The 24,517-nt window shown below is 39.2% G+C and overlaps 1 protein-coding gene across 1 annotated transcript; it reads right to left on the bottom strand.

Annotated features, from left to right (window-relative positions):
- Positions 1-585: 585 nt before the first annotated feature.
- Positions 586-21,402, bottom strand: PUS7 (pseudouridylate synthase 7 (putative)). The gene is made up of 15 exons (XM_010291915.1): positions 21,038-21,402; positions 19,075-19,159; positions 18,852-18,953; positions 17,796-17,940; positions 13,307-13,418; positions 11,937-12,014; positions 10,106-10,234; positions 9,736-9,861; positions 9,379-9,440; positions 8,792-8,952; positions 7,778-7,904; positions 6,934-7,035; positions 3,146-3,275; positions 1,544-1,635; positions 586-1,002 (listed from the first exon to the last, which is right to left on the bottom strand). Exons 1-15 carry the CDS (start codon positions 21,400-21,402, stop codon positions 866-868), a joined length of 1,953 nt encoding a protein of 650 aa, XP_010290217.1. The 3' UTR covers positions 586-865.
- Positions 21,403-24,517: the final 3,115 nt, after the last annotated feature.

Genomic DNA, 24,517 nt, shown 5'->3' with positions numbered 1-24,517 from the left:
AGACGCCGCCTCTCCTGAGGTCCCTCACGGCGCGGAGGGCTTCCAGCCGCCACGGCACGCAGCTGCGGTGAGCGTCTTCTATTTACATGACTTCTAGCAACACAAGCTTTTTATTTGTCTTAGAAAGAGGCTGAAAATGCAGTGTCTTTTCAGAACAGCTTTATAATTTTTTTTTTTCCTCCCCGAAGCCCGGCTCAGCCCTTGCCAGCAACGGACAGACCGAGATGTGTAAAGGAAGGAGTTACACGCTGAAGCCTTTTAGGTTAATTTATTTTCAGTACCTGTTCTTTGGTACAGTTATTAGTAAAGCTGGAAAAATACACACAAGTATTTTCCTCGATGAAAAGACCAACTAATTAAAACAGCTGTACATCTTTACAGCACATAAAAAGCCTTGCTAACAGAATCCTCTACCGCATCAGCGCAAATGCTACCAGCAAAATCTCCCCCGATACAGATGTTCATTGATACCTGAATTTTATTGTAATTTATTTTCCTAAGCTGTAATTTAATGTATTTGAAGAGACTTCAAAGTGTGCTAAACTCATTAAAACATTCAGTGCTTGCCAAAAAAAGCAAGCTAAACATTCTTCCCGGTCTGAAACTATTATAAGCCCCCTTCTTAAAATGCACCCATGTTAACGGCTCAAGCAACTTACTCATTTCGTTAAAAGCACCAGTGACTAAGATCTATGTTATATTACAGCCGCCATCTTGCAAATGACTACTGAAGTTAAATGCTAGCACTAATAAAAACTTAAAAAAATACAAATCTCTTGCTACCAGTCCTTAAAGATTTGTACAGAACATGTAAATAGGAGAACACTTTATATATGTTAAAATCTAAGTCCTTTCTGCAGTTTGTTCAGCGTAACCAGGTAGTATTCAGTTGTGTCTGTTTTTTTATGCTTGTGTCCATTTTCAAAACTTCTCGAATTGCCATGGTAGCATAAGTGGATGGGGGAAGGGAGAACTCCATCTTTAGTGCCCTGAATTTACCATCTGTCATAAGGGGTAAGAGGAGACACAAAGCAAGAAAAAGTTGTTAAGGGTGTAACTGATGCTCATTCTGGATGCCATCTGAACAGGACCACATTTTTCCATGACCAACCCCCCAGCCTATAAAACAAACTAGCCACCACCACCACCATACTCCAATTTACAATCCACAGTGGAATTTCATAAAACAACTTCTTAGCAGGAAGTGATGGTTTTCTTTTTTTAAAAAGAAAATAAACTTCTGTTTTTTCAAAACTGAATTCCTAGTCTCTGTTCATTTTTTGTGGAAAGTAGTGTTGAAAGACCTTGTGACTAGAATTATATAAAAAAAATTTCCATTTAATTATGTTAAGTATTTGAGTAGTCTCTTGAGAAATAAGGGTCCTTTTTTAGACGCCTAACTTGGGATATCTTCAATACCATTAGACTTACCCATCTAGTTAAATGAAAGCTCTTCCTTAAAAGAGCTTTCAATATGTAGCAGTTCAAAACAACAGCCAGATCAAACTTCTATTTTGCAAACATCAGCAGAAAAATAACTTACCTGCAGGAAGAACTGGTAATGGTCTTCCTTCCAGCTTATCCAAATCTGTAGTAAATAACGGGATTCTGGGATCGTCATAAGCAACGACCTCCCTTTATAATAAATACATGTAAATTTTAAAATTATTATTTTAATTATTTAGAATAAAAATTATATTTTTATTGTTTTATCTAAATCTATAAATTTTATCATTATAATAATATTGTCACAATTTGGCAGTTACAACTGAAATGGAATTGATTTTCTAATAAAACAAGGTAAGGCAGCATTTATGGTGCAGTAACTGGTAAAGCTCTATGTAGAAGATTCACCTCTTTGATGCAGATTATTAAAAAAAATAATAAATTACTGATAAGTTTCTTTGCATAACTCATCTGTTTTACCTCATGGGCTGTCAGGATTTCCAGCTATACAAGAAGCATAGCTTGTGAAATTATGAGAAGAATGGTGTTAACTCTAAGAACACTTGGGGATGGAGGGGGGCAGGGAAAAAAAAAAGGAGCCTTCATTTTGAAGAAAGCCATCTAAACTTCTTTGAAAGAGCTTAAATACATATTATACTCCTGCCATTCATTTAACAGAAATTCCACATGTAATGACAAGGCTGAAAAGTCACTGGGAAGTAGGTAGGCTTTAAACAATAGCACTAATTAAAACAAAGTGTAAACATTTGTATTTTTTGTTTCCCTCCTAAACCTTCTGTATTTTTTTTTTCTATGCATTGGTGATCAAGTCTTTCTGCACATTTTTACAGTCACCTGTTTGAAAGGTGTTTATTCAGTTGCCATAAGACAACTAGGTTGTACCTCTAGCAACAGCGATTTAGTAGGTTTAAGTGATACAGATCTGACTGACAGGTAATTGGAGCCCAACTTTCTCATAGCAAGGCTACAAAAAAACCTGTTTTGAATATTACCAATTATGTTTCAACATAAATAATTACCTATGAGGTGTTCAGGCAAGCCCTTGCAAAGAGTGTAACAACTAGACAGATGTCTTGACACTCATGCATCACAAAACCAGAGGACCAAGGAAGAAGCTGAGGGAACTGGGGTTTAGTCTGGAGAAGAGGCTAAGGGGAGACCTTATTGATAGCTCTTTACAACTACCTGAAAGGAGGTTGTAGCGAGGTGGGTGTTGGTCTCTTCTCCCAACTAACTAGTGATAGGACAAGAGGAAATGGCCTCAAGTTGTGCCAGAGGAGGTTTAGGTTGGATATTAGGAAAAATCTATTTACTGAAAGAGTGGTCAAGCATTGGAACAGGCTGCCCAGGAGTCACCATCACTGGAAGTGTTCAAAAAACATGTAGATGTGGCACTTCAGGACATGGTTTAGTGGGCATGGTGGTGCTGGGTTGACGATTGGTCTTCATGATCTTAGAGGTCTTTTCCAACCTTAACAATTCTATGATTTTAAGTAAGGCTATGGTTCAACTTCAACTGCGTAAAAACCGTGAGGGAAATGCAGACGGATTCCTCCCCACCTATACTTCAGTCTACATGTATGTCCTGTGGGTCAGTCTAATGGTTCTTGCACTTAGTCATCCCACATATACTCTATGCTGTCAATTCAAGTGTAATTTCCTTTATCCTCCTACTTACCAATTGACATTCTGGGGTCGGATGATAATCTTTCTGTATGCTCCAGAAAGTGAATAATCTCTGATCTTATGCCTCATGTTGTTGATATCAAGATTGTCAGCTACTAGCATTTCCTTGTAGGCCTCACCAACTGCAAGAGAGGAAAACCTTTAATAGGAGAGCACGCAGTGAGGACGATTGAAACAGCACGTTTTCATGGATCAGTTCCTTCCCTTATATTTAGTAGTTTTCAGCATATATGGGATAAATGTTACACAGAAGTTTAAAATTACCTATTGCAAATCTTATTACCTACAATGTTTGCTTCTACAACCTGATTAGTAGAGGCAATAACCAAGAGAGAATCTTAGCAAATTAAAAACTTCAGCTGAAACCAAAATTTACAAAATACTTTACTGACATTTCATTGACATCTCATGCATGCTTTTCAATTATCTAAACTTCGCAAGACTAACCTCAGATAGATGGAGAAAAAAAAAATGGGCCAGATTACCCACTGCTGTATCTTTGAATAAGCTGCAGAGTGAACTGAGTTAAGACTCTGAAGAAATTAGCCGGTAGGAACCTTTAAGTACACTGCCAACAGAAGGACTAATTCTGTTACAGTCTTGTATCCTTAAGTAAGGGTGTGTGCATGCATGCCTGGGAAGACAGGGAAGGCAATTGGAAATACAAGAGTATACTGCAGCTAAAAGGCTGTCTGGTGCCTTTGATTCGTAGTGCAATTGCCAGCATTGCTTTATGCAGTTGGGAATTTTAAACAGGAATAAGTTAGGCTTACTGTGGGCAAATCCCAGTATAAACAGATTGAACATAAAACATTGCAGCTTTTCCTTCCAATCTTTTAACTCAATGTGGTTCAGTACCACACCTCATCACAAACAGATTTTTACCTTCCAAGTGTTTCAGAGATGGGTGACAAACAGGATCCTATCTCTGAGACTTATTTCTGGCAGGCAGGCAGTCTCGAGAGACCTGACTGGTCTTTCAAGGACAACCAAGTAAAAGAGCAGTTCAACCAAACATTGAGGAAACAAGCACATGTATTGGGAGACTGGTTTGGCTAAGTAGGGAACTCATGACTCGGCTCATATGTAAGGACACAAAGTATGTGAAAGCTAGGGCTGGCTACAAAAAAAGAACGAACAAGTATACAAACATTGTCCAGGTACACAGGGATGGTGTTAGGAAAGCCAAAGCTCAGCTAGAGTTGAAATCGACAACAGACATCAAGAATAACAAGAGTTACACCGCAACACCAGGAATGAAAGAATACAACAAGGGAAATACTGGCCTGCTGCTAAATGGAGAAGCTAGTCTAGTGACAGCTGGTCTAGTGACAGACATACGACTGATGGTCTCAGTGCCTTCTTTGCCTCAGTCCTGACCAGCAAGTCTCGAAGTTCCTAGAGGCAAGGTTCAGGAAAGCAAGGGACTACCAGTAGTGGAAGAAGATACAGGCTGAGTGAGCTGGCTCACGTCATGATAAAGCTTTGCTCTATCATCTCTGAGAGACGGTGGTGATCTGGGGAGGCCGCAGGTGACTGCAGAAAACCAAGTGTTGCACCCATCTTTAGAAAGGGCAAGAAGGATGATCTAGGGAATTACAGACCAGTCAGACTCACTTTGGTCCCAGGGAAAATAATGGAACTAATCCTCTTGGAACATGCTTCTGGGCACACAATGAGAACAATAGCGAGCAAGATTTCACCAAAGGGGGGAAAAGGAAAAGAAAAACCAAAAAACCCACCAACCTTACTGCCTTCTATGCTGAAATTATTACATCTGTGGATGAGGGGAGAGCAGTGCCTGTCAACATGTTCCCACAGCATGCTCATATCCAAGGTTAGAACATTACAATGGGTGGACTGCTAGATGGGTAAAGAACTGTCCAGCTCATCGTCTCAAAAGATAGTCACTATTGGTTTGAGCTCTACCTAGAAGCTCATTACAAGCAGAGTTCTTCAAGGAACAGGGATGTGTCCTGTTAAATACCTTTATCAGCATACATGGAGGAGGACCTGGAATTCACCCCACCAGGTTTGTGGACAACATGAAGCTGGGGTGGCAGTCAATACACTCAAGGGCAGGACTGCCATTCAGAGGGACCTAAGCAGGCTAGAGGAATGGGCCAAGAGGAACCTCATGAAATTCAGCAAGGACAAAGTCCTGTACCTGAGAGGGATTAACTCCTTGCAACGGTACAGGCTAGGGAGCAACTGCTGACAGTGACCTGGGACTCCCAGTGGAATGCAGACTTAACAGAGCACCCTGGCAGCGACAAAAGGTAGTAACAACAGCAGCTTAGCCAGTAGCTACACCAAGAAAAACAATTACTCCCCTTTACTGAGCACTCAGACTGCACTTGGAATAGTGCGTCCACTACAAAGTAGATGCTGATAAACTTGAATGAGTCCAATGGAGGACCACCCCAATGGCATGGGGCTGTAGCACATGTCCTGTGAGGAGAGTCTGAGAGAACAGGGCTCTTCAGCGTGGAGAAGACTGAGAGAAGACCTTAGAGACTATTTGTTCTTGAAAGTTTCATACCTGACAGGACAAAGCCCTGAGCAAGCTGGCCCGAGCTTGCTTTGACCAAAAGGTTCATCAGATGGCCTCCTGAGGTCCCTTCCAACCAAAATGATTCTGCAATTCTATCCCTTAATAATAACATTGTATGCAATGTAGATAATTATAGATCACTGAACCTATTCCATTAAAAACAATTTAGATCAAATACACTTCATATACAGGAGATAAAAGATACACTTTTTTGGTTTTTTTAAACATTCATATTGGTTAATATTTAATTAAACAGATCTGGTTCTCTTTTTTAACTTCAAGTGTTTACTTGGGTTACCAATTCTAGCAGTTTGGTTTGTTTTCTAATCTAAAAATCAAATGCATTTCAATTAATATTTCACCTTTTTTTTCCCCCATTGTGCTGAGATAAATAATTTTGCCTCAGTAAAAAATGTCTGTCTTTGGAAAAGCAACTAGCTAAAAAGAGATACGAAATAGGTTTATGTTAAATGAAACAAGTTACAATGCAGACTATTATTTTCACAATGGGAGAGGCTGACAGTAATGTATCAGAGCTCTGACATAGTGTATTTTTTTAAATGGTCCCTGAGGTTGCTGTCCTGGTTTCAGCTGGGATAGAGTTAATTTTCTTCTTGATAGCTGGTGTGGTGCTGTTAATAAGGTGCTGATGTTTTGGGTTGTTGCTGAGCAATCAAGGATGGTCCAGCTTCTCCTGCTGGGCTGCCAGCAAGCAGGCTGGGGGTGCACGGGGAGCTGGGAGGGGACACAGCTGGGACAGCTGACCCAGGCTGGCCAAAGGGATATTCCATACCATATGATGTCATGCCCAGTATATAAACTGGGGGAGTTGGCTGGGGAGGGGCTACAGCTTGGGAACTAACTGAGCATCAGTAAGCGGTTGGTGAGCAATTGTGCTGTGCATCACTTGTTTTGCATATTTTTAATTATTATTGTTGTTGTTGTTATTTCCCTGTCCTATTAAACTGTCTTTATCCTTTATCTCAACCCACGAGTTTTACCTTCTTTTCCTCTAATTCTCTCCTCCATCCCGTCGGGGGGGGGGGGGGGGGGGGGGAAACCGGCCGCGTTGGGGGGGGCGGGGTGAGCAAACAGCTGTATGGTTGTTTTAGCTACCTGCCAGGTTAAACCACTACAGTTGCATAGATCTCATCTTCCTTTTAAGAACAATCTTAAAGACTACTTACATCTTCAGAGTAAGTACATAAGTTAACAGTCAGACGTACTTTTATGCTTTGGATAAATAACATCAAATCCAGGCAATGGCATCACTACGTCGTGGATAGTGTAGTTATTAACATCTCCTTCTTCGATATGAACAGCTGTGGCTACAATCAGGACAGAAAAATGAAGAGTTACCAGTATGGATGCCTGTGACAGTTAACATTAGCTAAATTTAAAATGAACCACTTGATTGAAACAGGCCTACTTTGAGAGGAGTAATTACTGTGTTTTATCTCCACTTAATAGACAACATTTCCAAGAAGAGAAGTAATAGTCTTCGAGGCTGTCACAGTCACCAGCAGAATCACAGCCCAGTTTCCAGTGACTTTTAAAGCTGAATGAAGTAAGGACTGCTAGATGAACAGTTCCCTAACCAGGCATCAAGCATACATGAAGGAGAAATACCGTGGATATTCTCACCCCAGGGAAGCGCCAGAGCAAATCCCAGTGAAGGAAGTTTGAACTGAGTGGAGTCTCTGCTTTACAAGATACTAATGCAGACAAAAACTTCTGTGGTTAACACAGAATAACATCCTTCCATAGTTCTCCATAGCTCAGGTAGGTTTGAGGTCATTCTTGAGAACAATCAGTCCTTCATAGTCTCTCTTTCCTATCCAGCTATTTGGAAAAACAAGCAAACCAACAGCCCTTGGAATTGTAATACCTAACTTCCAATTCCTTGCAAATTTGACTAAAATTGGCCAATGGATTCAGAAATCACTGGACCAAAATGGGCAAGAGAGAAAAGATAACATGTATGCAGTATCACATAAACAGATATGTGCCTTGTTTTTCTAGGAATCTGAACTACACAGCATCACTGGCTTTTTGTTTGTCTGATCTTACCTCCTTTAAGTGTAAGATCTCCTGGTACAGCTCTAAGCCCATATTCTTCTATTCTCTTGCTCACCATATTATTCCACACATAACTCTGGTAGCTATGAATATACATTAAACGATTATTTCTTGGTATCTAGAGGTAAAGAAAAAAAAAAGGGAAACATTAGAAAGATGTATTTTGTTTTTTTTTTTCCTCTCAATCATAACCAAAAAAGCATGTATTTGAAATGTTATCTTCTCCAGCAAAAAGACTAACACAATTTCTTGGTATAGAAATTTTGGTTTTTGTTCATTATTTGGGAAAAGGGTATGTGAAGAAATAATGCTTTTATGCATTTGAAATCCATACAAAAAACCCGTGCTTAAATTAAGAAAAAAAAAGCACTTTTTTAGTTTGTTTTTTTTTTTTAATTCAACAGCTCAAACACATGGGGCTATTATAAAACACTGAACTCAGACTCAGCCTCCTGAAATTGTAAGTAAACTTCGCAGATGTTAAAGCACAGTATTATTCTAACAGTTGTCTTCATAAACAAGAAATTATTCCTTGGCTCCTACAATGGGCTCAGTACTTTGCTGGCAATGTGGTATTTTCTCCAAAGACTTGATCTTGATTACAGTACCTGAAAATGACAGTGAATCCACCACCTCTATGCCAAGCTGATTCATTAGCACACTATCAGTTTGATTTATACTTTTAAAGCAACAGCAAAACTCTGATACTGAACTTTTGCACAGTTTTCAGATCTGTGTTATACATGGTTACCAAGTATAACTGTATTGCTTCCAACATACCAGAGTGGTTGTTGTATACTTTGGAAAGCTCATTATGCACACATTAATTACAGATGTTGTCAGTTACCATGCAGCAGTACTTCAAGCAAGAAGGCAGGATAAATGTAAAGATTTTACACTTAACCTTCTACTCATCGAGCATCTATGAGTCTATTTCAAAATCACCATCATACTATCAAAAGAGCATTTATTCAACTAAATACCCCACAGCACTTTTACACTCACTATGCCAAATGCAGAGATTATGTTCTTCATTCCATACTTTAAGAGTCCGCGTAGAAGCTGTCCTTCCACGCACCTTTTTACGGGTAGTTTCTTGAGGGCTGCTGCTGGATCTTTAGTCTTTGCCCATTCTTCTCTGCATTTTACTAAGTATCCCTTTTCAGCTAGAATGAGGATGTGAAATAAAAATATTTTAACTATGCACCAGAAAGCACCCATCTCTCCTCTGCTTAAAACAGTTGAAAAATTGAAGTTTCAGTCACAGTAATTACACAGATTAACAGAATCACAGATAGCTGAGGTTGGAAAGCTTCACATGGAGTCTGAGCAGACTATGTAGAAATATTCAGGTCCCTTTTCACCCTCACTGCAAGAAACTGCACAGCAAGGAAAGAGAAGCAGAAAGGCAGAGGGCCTGAGGATTGCTTCTCCATTGCTAAACTGGTTGAAGTTTAGTACATGCAAAGCTGTCCTCACAAACATCCTTTCATATTAAAAGAATCAAAGTCTAAAAGTGTTTTTCCTGAACATGCAGTTCTTGGAGGAGGAGAGGCAGAAACACTTTGATGTATCATTTTTTCAGTCCTTACCTCCTGGTCGTGGTTTTAGTATCAAATCCATTACTTCATTCCAATTGTTCTGTAGAATAGCTCTAAGATTCAAACAGTAAAGATTATTAAGAACTGAATAAATATATTTAAGGAGATTTAGCCAAATTATTAAAAAAAAGAAGTATTAGTGTTTAGATTTATGCAATATTAAAAATAGTGGTATTATGCAAGATAGCTGCTGAAGCAAGTTCAGAAACAAGTTCTTTCATGAATCTAAAAGTAAAACTGGCACATGCAATACGCTAGAAAAACATTCCCAAAAATACATTAGAAGTTATACAGCAATAAAAATAAATTTAAAAAAAAAAAAAGAAAAAGGATGAAAACAACACATACCTGCCAATTTGATACGTAGGAACAGCTGTGGTTCCAAATCTTTGCATTCCATAGTAATTAATGAATCCAATTTCCCTGAGAGAGTGCATTGCTTGCTCTATCTGGTCATCAGTTCCTGTTATGTTTCTAGCAGTAGAAAAAAAAAAGTTCTAGACAGATTATTAAGGGCTTACACTATTTTGTGATCCCCATAATATTAAAGCTCAACAGCAACATTATATGCAACTTATCAAATTCAAGAGACTCCTGCCAATAGAAGGAGTTTTCTTCTTTTTTGTAACACAAGATGCACTGATATCTCTCACCTATTTAAAGACGGGGAAAAAAAAAAAATCTAACAGAACTGTCTAAATAAATACTAACATATTACCTGAGCACAACAGTGAAATGGTTCCCTTGCAGTTCTCCTAATTTCAGTGGATGGTTCTTGTAACTGAAATTTCCTAATTTGAAATTCATCAAACATTTATTCAAATGAGCAAGTCTTTGTGCAGTGATTCTAAAAAGAAACAGACAACAGTCACCCACCTATGTTTAGAAAAGCTGAGAGTTACATAAATATAGAAATGCCAGCATTGCAAAACAAAAAGCAGTGAGTCCAGTTTCCCCAGTTTTCTATCGTTGCCTTTTCCAAGTATTTTAATGAAGTGTCTAAAAGAAAAGAACAAGTAATTCTGAAGGTTACTTATACAAGAGAAAAGGTATACTGTGACAAAGACTGTTAGTACTGTCTTTTCATACCTATGTTACAGTATGCACTCATAAAAAAGTCTTGCAGTAGCGATGTATACTGTACCCCACAAGCTGAACTCTGCTTTATTCGAGTAACTACACCATGAACACACTCCAGTGAGCGCAGTCATCAACACAAGAGTTAAGTGATTAGCCACTGTGTAAGCTCAGCACAGATGACACAGTATGAAATCCAACCTGTCACCGATGCCTGTCACTTTTGTCGCTGGTACTTTCGGAAGCACACCCTGTTCTTTGCATCACCGAGCTGCTCTTTGACACTTCTGCTAAAGTTTCTACCAGGACAGACAGGTTTATCCACTAGCATGGCCAGCGTACGCAGCTCAGAGTGGGCTGATACATGGAAACGTCTCCTCTCCTGCGCCATCCTGCTCCAAGGCTGCGCAGGAGCGTCAGGTTCGGTGGCACTACTGCACAGACACCGCAAACCAGTACGTCCCCCCAGCCAATGCTTACAACCCCTGAAGCTCTTGGACACACCATTAAATGCGATCATGTTAAAGGTGAACGGAACAGCACCTGGGATGGCTACACCACAAGTTTGGTTAATTGTCATCAGTTTGCAAACTTGCCTTGCGGCAACAAGAACCCGGGGCTTCTCACAATTCACAAATTAGTAATTCCTTTTACATGTGCAAACGTATGCACATGCAAACCACTGGAAGGAAAAAATGAACAATTAAGTAGTGAATGCCCTCCTTTTAACAAGGATTTGATCAAATTTCTGGCTCTCAAATCTTGGAATTCCTCACTCGAGGAGCATGGTTTTCAAAGAGTTTACATTGTAGTCCAGGCAGAACGTTCCAGCTAGCTAAACGGATATTGTAATGTATGACTGCAAGGCATCCGTCATTCTCTGTTATGGATGTAACGCTAATTTCAAGTGCCCACAGACCACATAATTATGTCAGAATACGACAAAATAAATTTTATTTTCTCTTAGTAGGTGACTTATGGGAGTAGATTAAGGCAGGAAAAATTCCTCATCTTTTTTTGCCCCTTCTGGCTACTCACACATGAGCAAAGGCAGTGTTTAGCCTCCCCTGGAGCTATTCAGAGAGCTCACTGAGAAAGAAAATAGGATTCCAGCTGGAGGAACGTGGAAACAAAAGTCAGGAAGGAAATAGGACACAATTTTCACCCTGTCATTCTGTTTTTCTGCTGTTGCATGCGAGCCACGTAGCGTAAGAGCACGAAGGCAATTTGGCCCACTGCTTCAGCCACATACATGTATCCAGCCTATGACTCAGAGCACCGCTGGCTGAAGATATTAGCAATCACCATGGAATAAAAAAGGATTATAGCATCTTCATGAATACATGTGCTTTACAAGATCAGGACCCGAATCCACCATCTGTGTCACATGCTCACTGAGTCTTCAAGGCATTTAGTGCAATATTCAAGCTATCACAGCAGGAGTGCAAATACTCCAGTATACTTTCACTTACCTAAGAACAGCGATCTCTTGAACTGTTATAGCCCTTTTATCTTTAGTTCCCATGTAGGAAAATATGTTTGGCTTCACTCTTAAAAGCAAGAGTAACACATATTATGTATATGAAAATAGCCATGGATTGAACATAATTTTCAGCATAATTACCTAGAATTATTAATCTTCTATATTAAAAATAGAACATATACATATATTCCCCAGAACTAGGCTACAATGTGACATACGTGTGACATTTTCTAATCTCGTCTAGAAGTACATAAAACAGAGAAACTTCTGTTTTAATTATACATCAACAGATTCACTTTTACCACAACTGTGCTTTCAGAATATGAGCTTTGAAGTACTTCTTTATATACACCCACTCAATCCACAAATGCGCAGCCACCACTCATTTCACTAAAAAAAATTCATGTCCATTTCTTCCTTAAACTTCAAGTAACATGTCTATTTGAATACCGTGCATGCACATTATGTGAGAATATGAGAAGTTAATTTAAAATTTGATCAATTTCTTTCCTTGAAAGGAAAATTTCCTTTCCACTTTGTACTTTATAGCCTGTGTTACACAGGGAATATTGCTAGTTATTCCAGCTATGGGCACCAAGGGGTAGCAGGATTGCCATTACATACATTTTTCCACCAAACTATTCTCATACCATTCTGTTCTCAAATACAAATACTAGTAGTATACTGGTTTGAATCTAGCTTTTATTTTTGGACAGGAAGGGCAAAGGGAAAAGGAGGGCAGAAGCAGGGAAGTTCCCCTACGAGTAGATCACTGAATTGACTCAATTTTAAAATGGTCCCTCCTCTGCAATTCGCTTAGTTCACATCACGCCTTTGGCAAATCTTTTTGTTGCTGCTCTTGATGGGGTGAAAGGAACTAAGACTGTGTTGCCATGAAGAAATTAATACATGGAACAATAGTTTACCAACTGTAACTGCTTAGGAACTGATCAGCATATTATCACAACAATATCTGACAGGTTCATAAACATACTTGCATATCTTCACACACCGGGGAAAAAAGTAGCTTTTAATTCAGGTTATGGACATTGAGGCTTTGAGCTGCCAAGCCCTTCTCAGATCGGCCAGCTTCAATTGTGGACCTTTTCCCATTGAAGTAGTAGGGTACAGTCTTTTAAATTTCTTGAGATCATTTTGTTCCATTCTCACCTCCTTCCAAAACTTACAAGTTTCAAATCTGATATTCTAAAATAACTTTTTTTTTAAACACTGGCTACAAATTACGGAATAGTAATCACTTGTGTTGCTCTTACATCTGGAGCATAACATTTGCAGTAACATGAAACATACAGGAGGAGGACTGCATGCTCGCCACGCTGGCAGAAACAACAGCCTTACCTTAAAAATTTGGATAGGACATTAATGGCATCCATAGTATCCTTGTTCTCCTTGTACAGTACGAAGTGGCAGTAGCTTCCCCTAGATTTTGGCCAAGAGTGTTTTCTTGGATCTTTAAAAACAAAAGATTAAAATTTGTAAAGTGTCATTTTTTTAAATTTAAGGAGTGTCTTTGCCATTGCAGCTACATTTAAAACAAATATACGAGAGTCAAATTCTGCTGATTTCCATCTGCTTTCTTATTAAAAAAAGGAAAAAAAGTTAATTACTGACAGCAAAAGCTGCAAAGCACATTGCAAAAGACTTTCTCCCCTTCCACTGGGCTGTAAAATTCTCTTTAATCAATTCTGTCACCTAGGAGAAAATCTGCAATAAAACGGTGACTGTTCCTTTGTCATTAAATTACCTTAAAATGTACCCTAGCCATTTAACTGCCATATTGCCTGATTAAATTTCTCAAAAACATTATCATTACATTAACTTTCAGCAATAAAAGCCATTCTTCATTTCAGTGCCTTTTATAATTAATAGATGAGGACGACTGGAGCCCTGTTTGTGGGAAGACGATTATTATTTATAGGACTTCCATATTCTTTATTTCTGTAGGATCTTTCCTGCGTGTCATGCAAAAGCATGAGTTGTATCTCTACAAAAGCCTAAAAAAAAATACTCACAAAAAATTATTTTCAGGTGTTTTTTTTTTTTTAATCCTATGGGAGAGAGAAATCTGGCACAATAGAGACATTAACAAATAATTCAAGCCAGATACTGTGCCGTGTTTAGAGAACGCCAGGAGGAGAGAGCTCCTGCACACTAACAAACGATTTACAATTCTGTACAATTATTTGGCGTTTTCTGGCGAGGGAAGGAAACTGTCAACTTGTCAAGCTTTTGTTGCACATAAAAGCCTCCAGAGATAAAACTTGCCTGTTACACTCATCCACTATTGATGGATTACTGGGGAGGAGGATTGATTCTACACAGGTTTAGCAACCAATTTTGAGGTGCTTTGTTTATCAATTCTTTGTTTTCTAGGAACAAAACTAAGGATTTGTTTTGTTTTAAATGACAAGTCCCTTATCTCTTGGCAGCCACCAAGCATACATTGCTGGTTTTGTACAAAAAGGGCTTAAAAGTCGTTCATAATCAGCAAAAGCTAACTGAAGAAGCCAGTCCTATTCCAGCATATAAACACCAATGCAGGAAGGAAGTTCTTGGGAAATTCTGCTCTTTTTGTTCAGGCTATTTTAATAAAGCCCAGATATCCCACACAGACAGTGAGTATCTTTCTGCTAAAAGATAATTATTCTTGCTTTTTTTGAGAAAGTGCCATCCATATACATGCTTCTGCAAAAAAAAAAATTCACATGCTACAGTATAAAATACTATACACTTAGTTTTTAATCACTTAGAAATTATTGCGACGCTTGCCTTGTACCATCAGTTTCTAAGCAAAGCCCCCTCCTATGGAGCTTCCTAGGGCCTAAACTGAGCAGAATGGCCTGTTAAGAGACCTCATGCTCCTGCTGGTCTCCCTTCTGAGCCACCACTGTTCCTAAACAGTCAATGAAACAACGCATTCAGCTTGAAGAGCAAGGTCCTTCATGAAGAACTTGATAATCAGAAGAGAAGAAAGGAAGACAGAGTGTGATTCAGGAGAGCCTTCTCCAGCTGGAATTGTTCTTTAAATTTAACTAATCCATCTTGCACGCAGTCATTTCAACACCCTTCAAAAAGAGAGCCCTAATCTGGGCTAGACTAAAAGGACTCTATAGGTACTATATATACAAATGGGCACCTCATGCTTTAGGCATCACAGCCATCACATCACATCACCACTGCTGGCCATGCTGAGTACTGGGAGGCTGCAGCTACAGTCCCGATACTTAACCATTCCTCACCCAACACGTCCAAGTATTCAACTGAGTAGATGGACTGGAGGGACAGCCTGCAGTCCTTATCGCTATGTTGCAGAGTCATGTTACATTTCTGACAGTAAAACCGTACTTTCAAGCACTTTTTCCAAATCTTTTGCTGCAATTCAAGGGCTGGAAGCTCTTTTTAGTATCGAGATGTATGATGTATACTTTTAAAGTTTTATAAATACAGATGGTGGTGTTTGAAATACAAGGCTGAAAGGGCAAAGGCTTGGCTTAATGAAATCAATGGAAAATTTACCATAGATGTCAAACAGTATTGTCAAAACTGGTAATTCTCAACACTTATTACTGGCAGACTTTCTCTGCACTGAATGACTACTGCCTATATTGCACCAGAAAAAAGAGGCATTGGGCACATGCCCAATTCTTGGCTGTTTCAGGGAATTTTAAGCATTACTTATGTGTAGGGTTTTTTATTTATTGTTACTAGTTTGGTTAGTCTTGTCGCTATTTAGGAGGTCGTAACAGTTGGCATTTCATTTTGTTAGCATGAAATGTCAACATCTCTTACCTGTTGCAGTTCTGACCTCTGTCCCAATGCATAGCATAAAGAGCACAAAAGAGTAGCATTTAATTTTTAGACTGTCAAAGGGTTTTTGGAGGTGATCATGCAGGTTTATGGTTATGGGATTGTTTATGCTTTAGAGAGCATCCAACAGTTAGGTGGTGGATGACAGCAATTTAGACAGTTATGCAATGGAATCGTGCAGAGGCAAACAGTGAACATATGGAAAGCTTCAACTGGAGATGCAACAAACTTCATTTGTGGACAATGATGAAACAGCAGTTTACTGACCATTTAGTAAGGCGGTATTTTAAGTATTTTGGGTGTACACTTTACTATAGACACAAAGCAGCTTCTAATTTTAAATTTTAGGAAAGTATGTTTGGTAGCCGTTTACATTATTAACAAAAGTAATCAGATATCTCGGCTAATATTTGAATATTCTACACTTCTGAAATGTTTCTTGCCTGGGGAACCCACTCAGGACTAAGATGTGTTAGTGCCTATATAAACACAATAAATAAATATAATTCTGACTAAAACGAACTTGTGCTCTTACATCTTACATTCATAAGCATTTACACACACTCACTGAAACTGCACACATTTTCACCAACATGCACAGGTGTTTGTAGCATCACAACTTAGGAATCCAAGTTTAAAGAGACGATGCTCCTCTGAATCACAAGATGGTGCTCCAGATAATGTTTTACTCCTAGAGATACATCACTAAATTCTTTTCAGTGTATTTCAAATACTTAAATTCTTTTATACAGTATCTGTTAAGTCAGACTGGTCAGCTTAGCAACAACCACTTGACTGTAACGATGGTTAAAGAATAGAAGCAGCAGAAGGAAAAGGTGGAGGTAAAACCATTACAAACCAACAGAGGACAAACTGGCTGAGGAGAATTTTGTGCTGGTAAGTATACATACTCCATGCATAAAGCATGCAAACATATAAATTTTCTAAACATGGTTAAACAAGATAGATAAATATGTTATAACTGTACCAATAAAAGTACAACATTCCCATATGTGCTTAGAACAAGCCTTAAAAAATAATAACTAAATTGAATGTGGAGATGGTGTTACTTCCAATTTTAAATTATCTTCTCTCCCTATCCTTTCTCCATCCCCTTAATCTTTAAAATTAAAGGGCTAGGTTTACATACTGTCATTTGTAGTAGGTTGAAATGATGGAGGAATGCTATCAGTTTAAACCAAACCAAACCTTAATACCTTTCGTTAAATGTGCAACATGCTGGATGTAGAAAATCCTCCCAACTTACAGTAGCAACAAATTTGTAGTAACGTTAAAAGATGTACAGCATATGAATTTATCCCCAAAACAGTATTTGGCAAGATTAAGGTGGATAGTATTTCACTTTGAAAATCCTTCATTACTTTGATTATTCCAGAATAGTAACTGTGATTTATAATGAATAAAGACAATTTTCTGCAAATATAATTAGCCTTGGAAACAGAAGTAGTCTTAAAGATCATCGTAAATATATTATGTTTATATAAAACTATAACTCTGGGAAAACACATAGGTGCTTGTCTCTATTCAAGTCATTGAGAACTTTGTCATTTTCAAGACAGTCAAGATTACACCCACTGTCTAATGTGGGTACATTGTACACATTTCCACTACAACCTCTTACTTCCACAATGCACATATACACATCCAGGTAAGTTCATGAAAGCTAAGTAAGCTTACCTAGCTAAGCTAGACAAATTCAAACAATACTAAAAATAAAGCCCCTATTTTGCTTTTTCCCACTGAAACAACAAGATCCTCTCACTTCTAACACGGTTGTATTTGATAAATGATTTAGAAAGAAAAACAAGTAGAAATTTAAATTCCAGACACTCTTTGTGTTCCTAGTCATTTTAGATGCACAGCATCAGTTGCAAAGAGGAAAAAGCAACACCAGGCTACATTAGGAGGTACGGTCCAATTGAAGTACTTACTAATGATTTCTATTTTGGGGATAATTTTAGCATTTACTTTACCCAACTGCTGTGATACTGAAACTCACTTGCCAGTGCTTTTTTCCCAGCAGCATGATAAGCAATGATGTATTTTTTTCCATCTCGATCTTCTGTTTTAGTCTCCAGTCCAGGAAACAAAGACTTCACAGCCTGATGAATAACTGTTCTTTTTTCTTTGGTGTCTTCAATTACCTGTGTTAATACACACCATGCAGAAACCAAATAAAGTAATACGAAAGGGAAGGGATTCTCTGAGTTAAATTTTGCATGCTTAGAGAAAACCTACCAAATCACACTAAAGTACTGAACTGGTATACTTTCAAAACTCTGGCCTACTCATTAAAATTAGTTTGAAACATAATAAATAACTCTGCCACAAACCCCAGTCTCAACATCCACAAAAGAAAATTCTCAAGATTTTTTTTTCCCCTTTCCTGTGCTTAATAAAATTCCCCCTTCTGATGAAAACTCTGGCAAAACAAAGTTTTTCTACACGCATTAAAGGAAAAAAAATGGCTAGATGAGATTATTTAATCTGTGAATGCTTAATTTGAAACTACCAGATTTAATCCTACTCATCTCTTTGTCCCAAATTTAGCTCAACAGTTATTCTTCAAATGTATGGAATATTTTGATGTTTAAAAATATCAAGTTTTAATTTCATTTTGTACCTTCTTATTTTTCTTGTTACAGAAAAGCATATTTATCTCCTTTTCTATTACATCACTAAACACTGACCTTGAAAATAGTCCTTCATGAGGATGGATATTTTATTTAATCCTTCTTACATAATTATCCTATAAAATACTACTAGATAGAAAACCAAAATACTGCAAGAAAATTTTAACACTACAGAAGTTGACATGTATTTGAGTCTATGAGTACAGTCCCACCAAAATCAAAATGACAACTCAGATGCATGCATTTGAATGTATCTGTAAGGCTTTACAGATTGGAACCCCAAACTGGAAACATTTTGGTACTATCTGTTGCATGACGTTCAAACTGCTCTTATGCCTTACATGCACCAGAAAGCATCTACCTTCCATTCCCTCCCTCCTCCCTCCATCATCCCCAAACTTCATATAACCTATTAATTTTACCTCTATGGAAACACTAGTTTCCTTATTCTTAAGAAGCTGGAGCTCCTCTAAACGCTGCTTGTCTTCATCTGACAAAACTGTAAATGTTTCTTCTGATGGGTCCTAATCCATGTTTGGGAGGGGAAAAACAAACATCCAATAACCCTCACAGAACAACTTTCAGCCTTCCAAGGTTTTTGCTTAAGGAACATAGCCATTACCAAATCTTTACCTCAAAATTTACCTCATCATCCACTGGAACAGAAAAGTCATCTAAATGACTCACACGTCCATCTTTGCCTATTTCATGGACAACAAAGTCTGAGTATCTGATAGGAAGAAACACACATTAAAATTGTAATAAGAAAGACAAAAAACCCACATGACATGAAGTCCTTTCCCAGGAAGCTGTTTGTTAGCAGAATTCATTCATGAATTCTGAATTCACATAATTCAATTCACATACGAGAAACACCAACCATGAGAATGCTGTACCTATTCCCACCCCTCGGAAAGATACCACGAGAACACAGAAGAAAGTCTGGCATATCCAAACACAGCAGACTTCTTTGCAGATAACCAACCACCTGCTGTAGTTACTCTGAGACATTTTCTAACTAGCTTGCAGAGGCTGGTAATGCATATCCTCAACCCCAGTCATTACTGACAATTAGGACTCTGCTGCATTGCTGCAACATGAACACAAATGCAGTAACTCTGTCACTTCAAATAACCTGCAGAATAAAGCGCACATTAGCCACTCCTTAAGCAGGTCAAATTCAGCTCTGTTACATATATTCAATTACAGAGAACATCTTCAAATAAACAGTTACTCTGCATACTCTATGGCAGCAACAAAGAATTTGACTGTGACATTTTTGATCAAGTCACTATGTCCAATAATAAAAACATCCTGACTTTTAACAGAGCGACAGTCTATGTTGCAATTGCTAAATGTTTTAAGTAGCAATTGTCTGTAAAGGGCAAACAAAGAAAAAGAAAAAAATTCTTAGTCTATGTATGTCAACAGATGAGTAAAATTTCACCATGGGAATGTTTCTACTGTATCTCCCCCAAGTCCCTGTTTGCCATACCTCTGTGCAGCCATACATCATACTGGTAGAATTCCTTCCTGAGGGGTGTTATGTGTCCTCTCTCTTATTATCTGTAGCTGTCTAGAAATGCTAGTGACTGGTACCATAAAAATGCCAGGACTAAATTAATGATAGGTGTTATAAACTAGGATCAATGAAAAACCATGAGCCCAACAAACGTTTCTACCACCCGGCTACCTTTGGCCACATTTGTTCAAAACTGGCAAGTTTCCCAGAAGGAGGTTCAGCACAGACTGTGTTCCCCAGTGGAGGATTATGCTAGCTGCTTAATGCTGCATATAAAGATTTAATACATACATAATATGTACGTATCACTTCATTATGTAAAATGATCTATATATGAAGACAGTATTTAGAAACAGGGACTTCTTGGTGTACAAAGCAAGCATATTCAACTGCTTTGCTAAGTCAGGGCAACAATGATTCTCACTTCAGTGAGGTTTTTTATTGGCATTCTGTTTTATTCAAAGATGTTATTTAATTTAAAATTTAGAAGTTTAATTTAAAAAGTGCTACTAAACCCCAAACACCTGATTAAGTATATAACATAAAATTCCACACCCTGAGTTAAAAAATTCCCTTTTATGTTTTACAAATCACATTACAACTGAATAGACAATAATTTAAAGCCTAATGTGCCATCTGACAATATAGGTGTTTAAAGACATTAGCACAAAAAAGGAAAAGCGAAGAACTAAAGAGGGATGGTTTCAATTCCATTCTCCAGTGCACCTTGTATCAGCACTGAAGAGTGGTAGGAAAGGTGGGTGTACTGCGTAAAGTTTTATGCTGTATGCTGCTGACAGAGAGCAAGACAAACAGCAAAGATCACTGTAATCATGTATTTCTAGTCACAGACACCTTCTTTCTTCAGAGCTCCATTTGACAGGAAAGAAGGGGGGGGAAGAAAAAGCATCTAGAAAAGTCCCAAATTAAACCTTTCTTTCAGTCTCAGCACTAGGAAAAGAAAATGATGAACCTCCTAAGTGGTCACACATAATCCAGTTGCAACTTGTGAGTCAGAAAAGGAAAGATGAGAACAACAGCTGCTTAACACAACGAATTAACATACATAACAAAACAAAAAGTTACCTCTCTTTTAAGATTCCAGAAAACCCTTTATGAGAGCTAACAAATTTAGTTATGCCAACATCACTTTCTGTCAGTCCATGCTTCATCATGTCTGCAAAGCTCTCCGGATCTCCATCTTCATCACTGTCCTCTAGTTCCTCATCTTCCTGCTCCTCACTTTCCTCATTGGGCATTATTTCATTTTTCGTGTCCTCAAGCAGAGATTTGTCAGGTTGTTCTGTTACAGCCTCAATGCTCTGCCCAGAGTCGTTCCCTGTCTTAGACTTCTCTGAGATCTTCGGTCTTTTAATTTCATCTACATTAGCCACATCATCCTCAGAGCGAGGACGTTTTAAGGATACACTATTCACTTCTACAGTTTCCATGTTTAAGGCACAGTGTAGGACAGAAAGCCCTGAGGAGCAAGAATGGCTTTTTTCCTGTCTGCTTAAGAGCAGTATCAATACATGGTCTCTTCACTCCAAGGACTCTGCGCCCTGCAACAGTTCAGGAAAACCACATAACTTTCTGCATTTTTAAGTTAAGCATCAAGTAAAGATTGGGTACAGCTAGAAACAAAATGCATTTGGGAAGAGAGAAGGCAGATGTTAAGAGGACTTAATACCCACCCAAGGCAGCATGCATGTTAGGCCGCAGGAGAGCAGGATTCAATACTACACCATTGTCCCTCTTGCCAACTCTTACCACAGCTGCATCCAGCCCTGTGCACACAGGCTCTGCTGTTGATAGCAATTTAATGCCTTAGAAACTTTTTGTCCCCAAGCCTTCTGTTAAACATGACTACTCTTGATTATTCCTTGTTCTACCAAGATTTTGTCTTGCAAGGACTGAGAGAGGATGGCTCCATTCCCCCAAACCTGAAATCTCATCTCTTCTAACACACACAATCCCATACAGAACTCAAGGTGGCAGCAATTCAGACCAGAAAAGGGATGAGATAACAAAATCACTGAATGAGTGGGACAAACAAAACAAGGAAGTGAAATGATCTCTGAAAAGAACATGACTACTCACACTGGTGGAGCAGAGCTCTGACCCTTCCCTGGCAACTTGAGCTGCCACCTTTGCGTCAGCAGAACTAGTACCTTCAGATCTGAAAAACAGAGGAAAACTAACTCTTCAAGAAAGTTTTACAAAAACATGCATCAATGTGATCATTACAGAAACCGGCTGCCTCTGTACCCAGATATCAGTAGTTATACAGGAGCAGACACTACTCAAACAGACAAATTACTAACAAATACAATTGTATGTCACCAACTTAGTGACATAAGACAATATTGCTATTTAGCAAGCTACAGCAGAGAAGTTTGGGTTTATTTCCATGTTTATGAAAGGAGACCAGAGTTCCTATAATGAGGCAAGGACAGGACCTTTCTCCCAGCATCACCCAACTGGCACACCAGTGTGTTGGGGATAAACTGCAGGTTTTGGTAGCAGGGGGCTGCATGGGAGGAGGCCATCAACTGCCCTGTGCTGGTCATGGCCAGTTCCAGCTGGCTCCTAATGGACCAAACCCACCGCCTGCCAAAACTCCAACTCATCAGAGGAACAGACAGTGCCTCTGCTCCAGCTTATTTAAAAAAGGGAGGAGCTGCTGATGGCAGAAAGCACAATGGGAAGCACAGGTAGAGGCGTGTGACAGCACGCTAAAAAAGACATGGGGGGAGGCACGGGGAAGGGGACATTGTTGGGCACGCAGTTAGAGATGCACTCCTGGAAGGAGGCTGTCCACACCAGAGCAGGGACACCACTGAGAGGACTGCAGCCTGTGAAGGTGCCCGTGCTGGGGCAGGGACACCCCTGAGGTGACCATGGCCCATGGAGAGGCCCACATGGGAGCAGAAGAAATGAGAAAGAAGGAACAGAAGAAAAAAAACCTCTGCGTACCCATCCCAACCGCCTGTACCACCACTGCCTCGCCCAAGGGACAGAGTGTAACCCGTGGGGCCAGCCAGCGCAGGGGAGACAAGGAAAGCAAGGGAGGGGAAGTGTCTGGAGTGAAGTTCAGCCTGGGGAAGGGGGAAGAAAGGAGTTTTCCCCAAGTGTTTATTCAACTGACTATATCTCACTAGCCAAGTCAGTAATTAAAAGTTTATGTTAACTGGCAACAAATTAAATTCCCCAAGTTAAGAGAGTTTTGCCCACAACAACAGGCAGGTTTCTAAATTAATAGGATTAAATTGTTACTAACAAAATAATCTAGACATACAGCAGTATTTTAGAGCTACACACATCACCTTGCGTTATTTCTTCAGCCACCAGATAGCATATTCTATTTCATTTTAAAGGGTATGTTTTTAAAGACTCATTACTAACTTGATAATCACCACATGCTGGGTTGTTAACTAACTGGTACCAGTGAGCTGTTAGCCACACTGGTTTCATTACCTGGACTTTCCATTGTAGAGGTCACAAACTTAGGGTAAAGAGACAGGAAACTGTTTTAGAAACACCTGAAACATTTTGCTCAAATGAAGAGCTGAAAATGAATGCTAGAAAAAAGACTAGACAAAAGGGAAATGGGGAAAGGCTTATAAAAAAGTGTGTATTGCCTGAAGAGAGGAGTGACAAAACACACAGAGAAGAAAGCAATGTACCTTCAAGCACAAAGCACCAATTTCAGTTTGTCCTCAAATAAAAATGAAAGTACATTTAAAAAAAAAATCATAGCCAAGAGAAGCCATTCACCATCATTTCCAGATTCTTCTCCTATGTACCCAAATTTACGGAGCCTGGGTTATAAAGCACTGATGTGGAAGAGGCTTCTAGGCAGCTTGCAAATGTCTTTGCATGGTGAACAAAACACCACTCAGCACAGTGAAATCCTCCGAGACACCTGCCAGAGGAGGTAACAAGACAAATCTCATGTTTCCAAACCAAAATTGTAACACCTAGTTTTTGAATGATACAAGCTGTTAGAAGAATTTAACGTTGGCCGCAAATACTCCAAAGTTGTCAGATACGGCCTGCTCTCTCAGCAGAGAAATGACTCACATACAACAAAGTACTATCCTGTGCCAAATGGCGGCCGTCATGTGGGAAGATTTCTGCAGGATAATTACTTGAAGGAGCAAGCTGAAGTGAGCGGGGCACACACTGCCTCACTTGTGCAGACTGCTAGTGAGAGGCGCCTGTTATTTTTTTGACAGCCGCTCAACCGCCTCGGTCCCTTCCCTAGCAAACAGGTGTTTCCATAAAAGCCAGAATCTGCATAAACAGCAACTCCGCAGCAATTTCAACCATGTTTCAGCAGAGACTGAATTTACTGCTGCTAATACAGGGCTCGATTCTCCCCAGCAAGAAATGCCGAGCGATTACTGCCGGTGTGGTACCCGTCAGGCAGGCACGGGGCTGCTGGGGGCTAAGGGGTGCGGCCCCCTAAATAAATGCAAGAGCCGGCGCCCGCCAGCGCTGGGTACGAAGCTGACCTCTCGTGAGACGAGGCACATCGCATTAAAAGGCGACGGACGAGAGGGC

This window comes from Phaethon lepturus, unplaced genomic scaffold, assembly GCF_000687285.1.
Source record: "Phaethon lepturus isolate BGI_N335 unplaced genomic scaffold, ASM68728v1 scaffold16420, whole genome shotgun sequence".
Classification (NCBI taxonomy): Eukaryota; Metazoa; Chordata; class Aves; order Phaethontiformes; family Phaethontidae; genus Phaethon; species Phaethon lepturus.
Note: the sequence above shows the minus strand (reverse complement) of the source record. Positions and strands in the feature narration are given on the sequence as shown.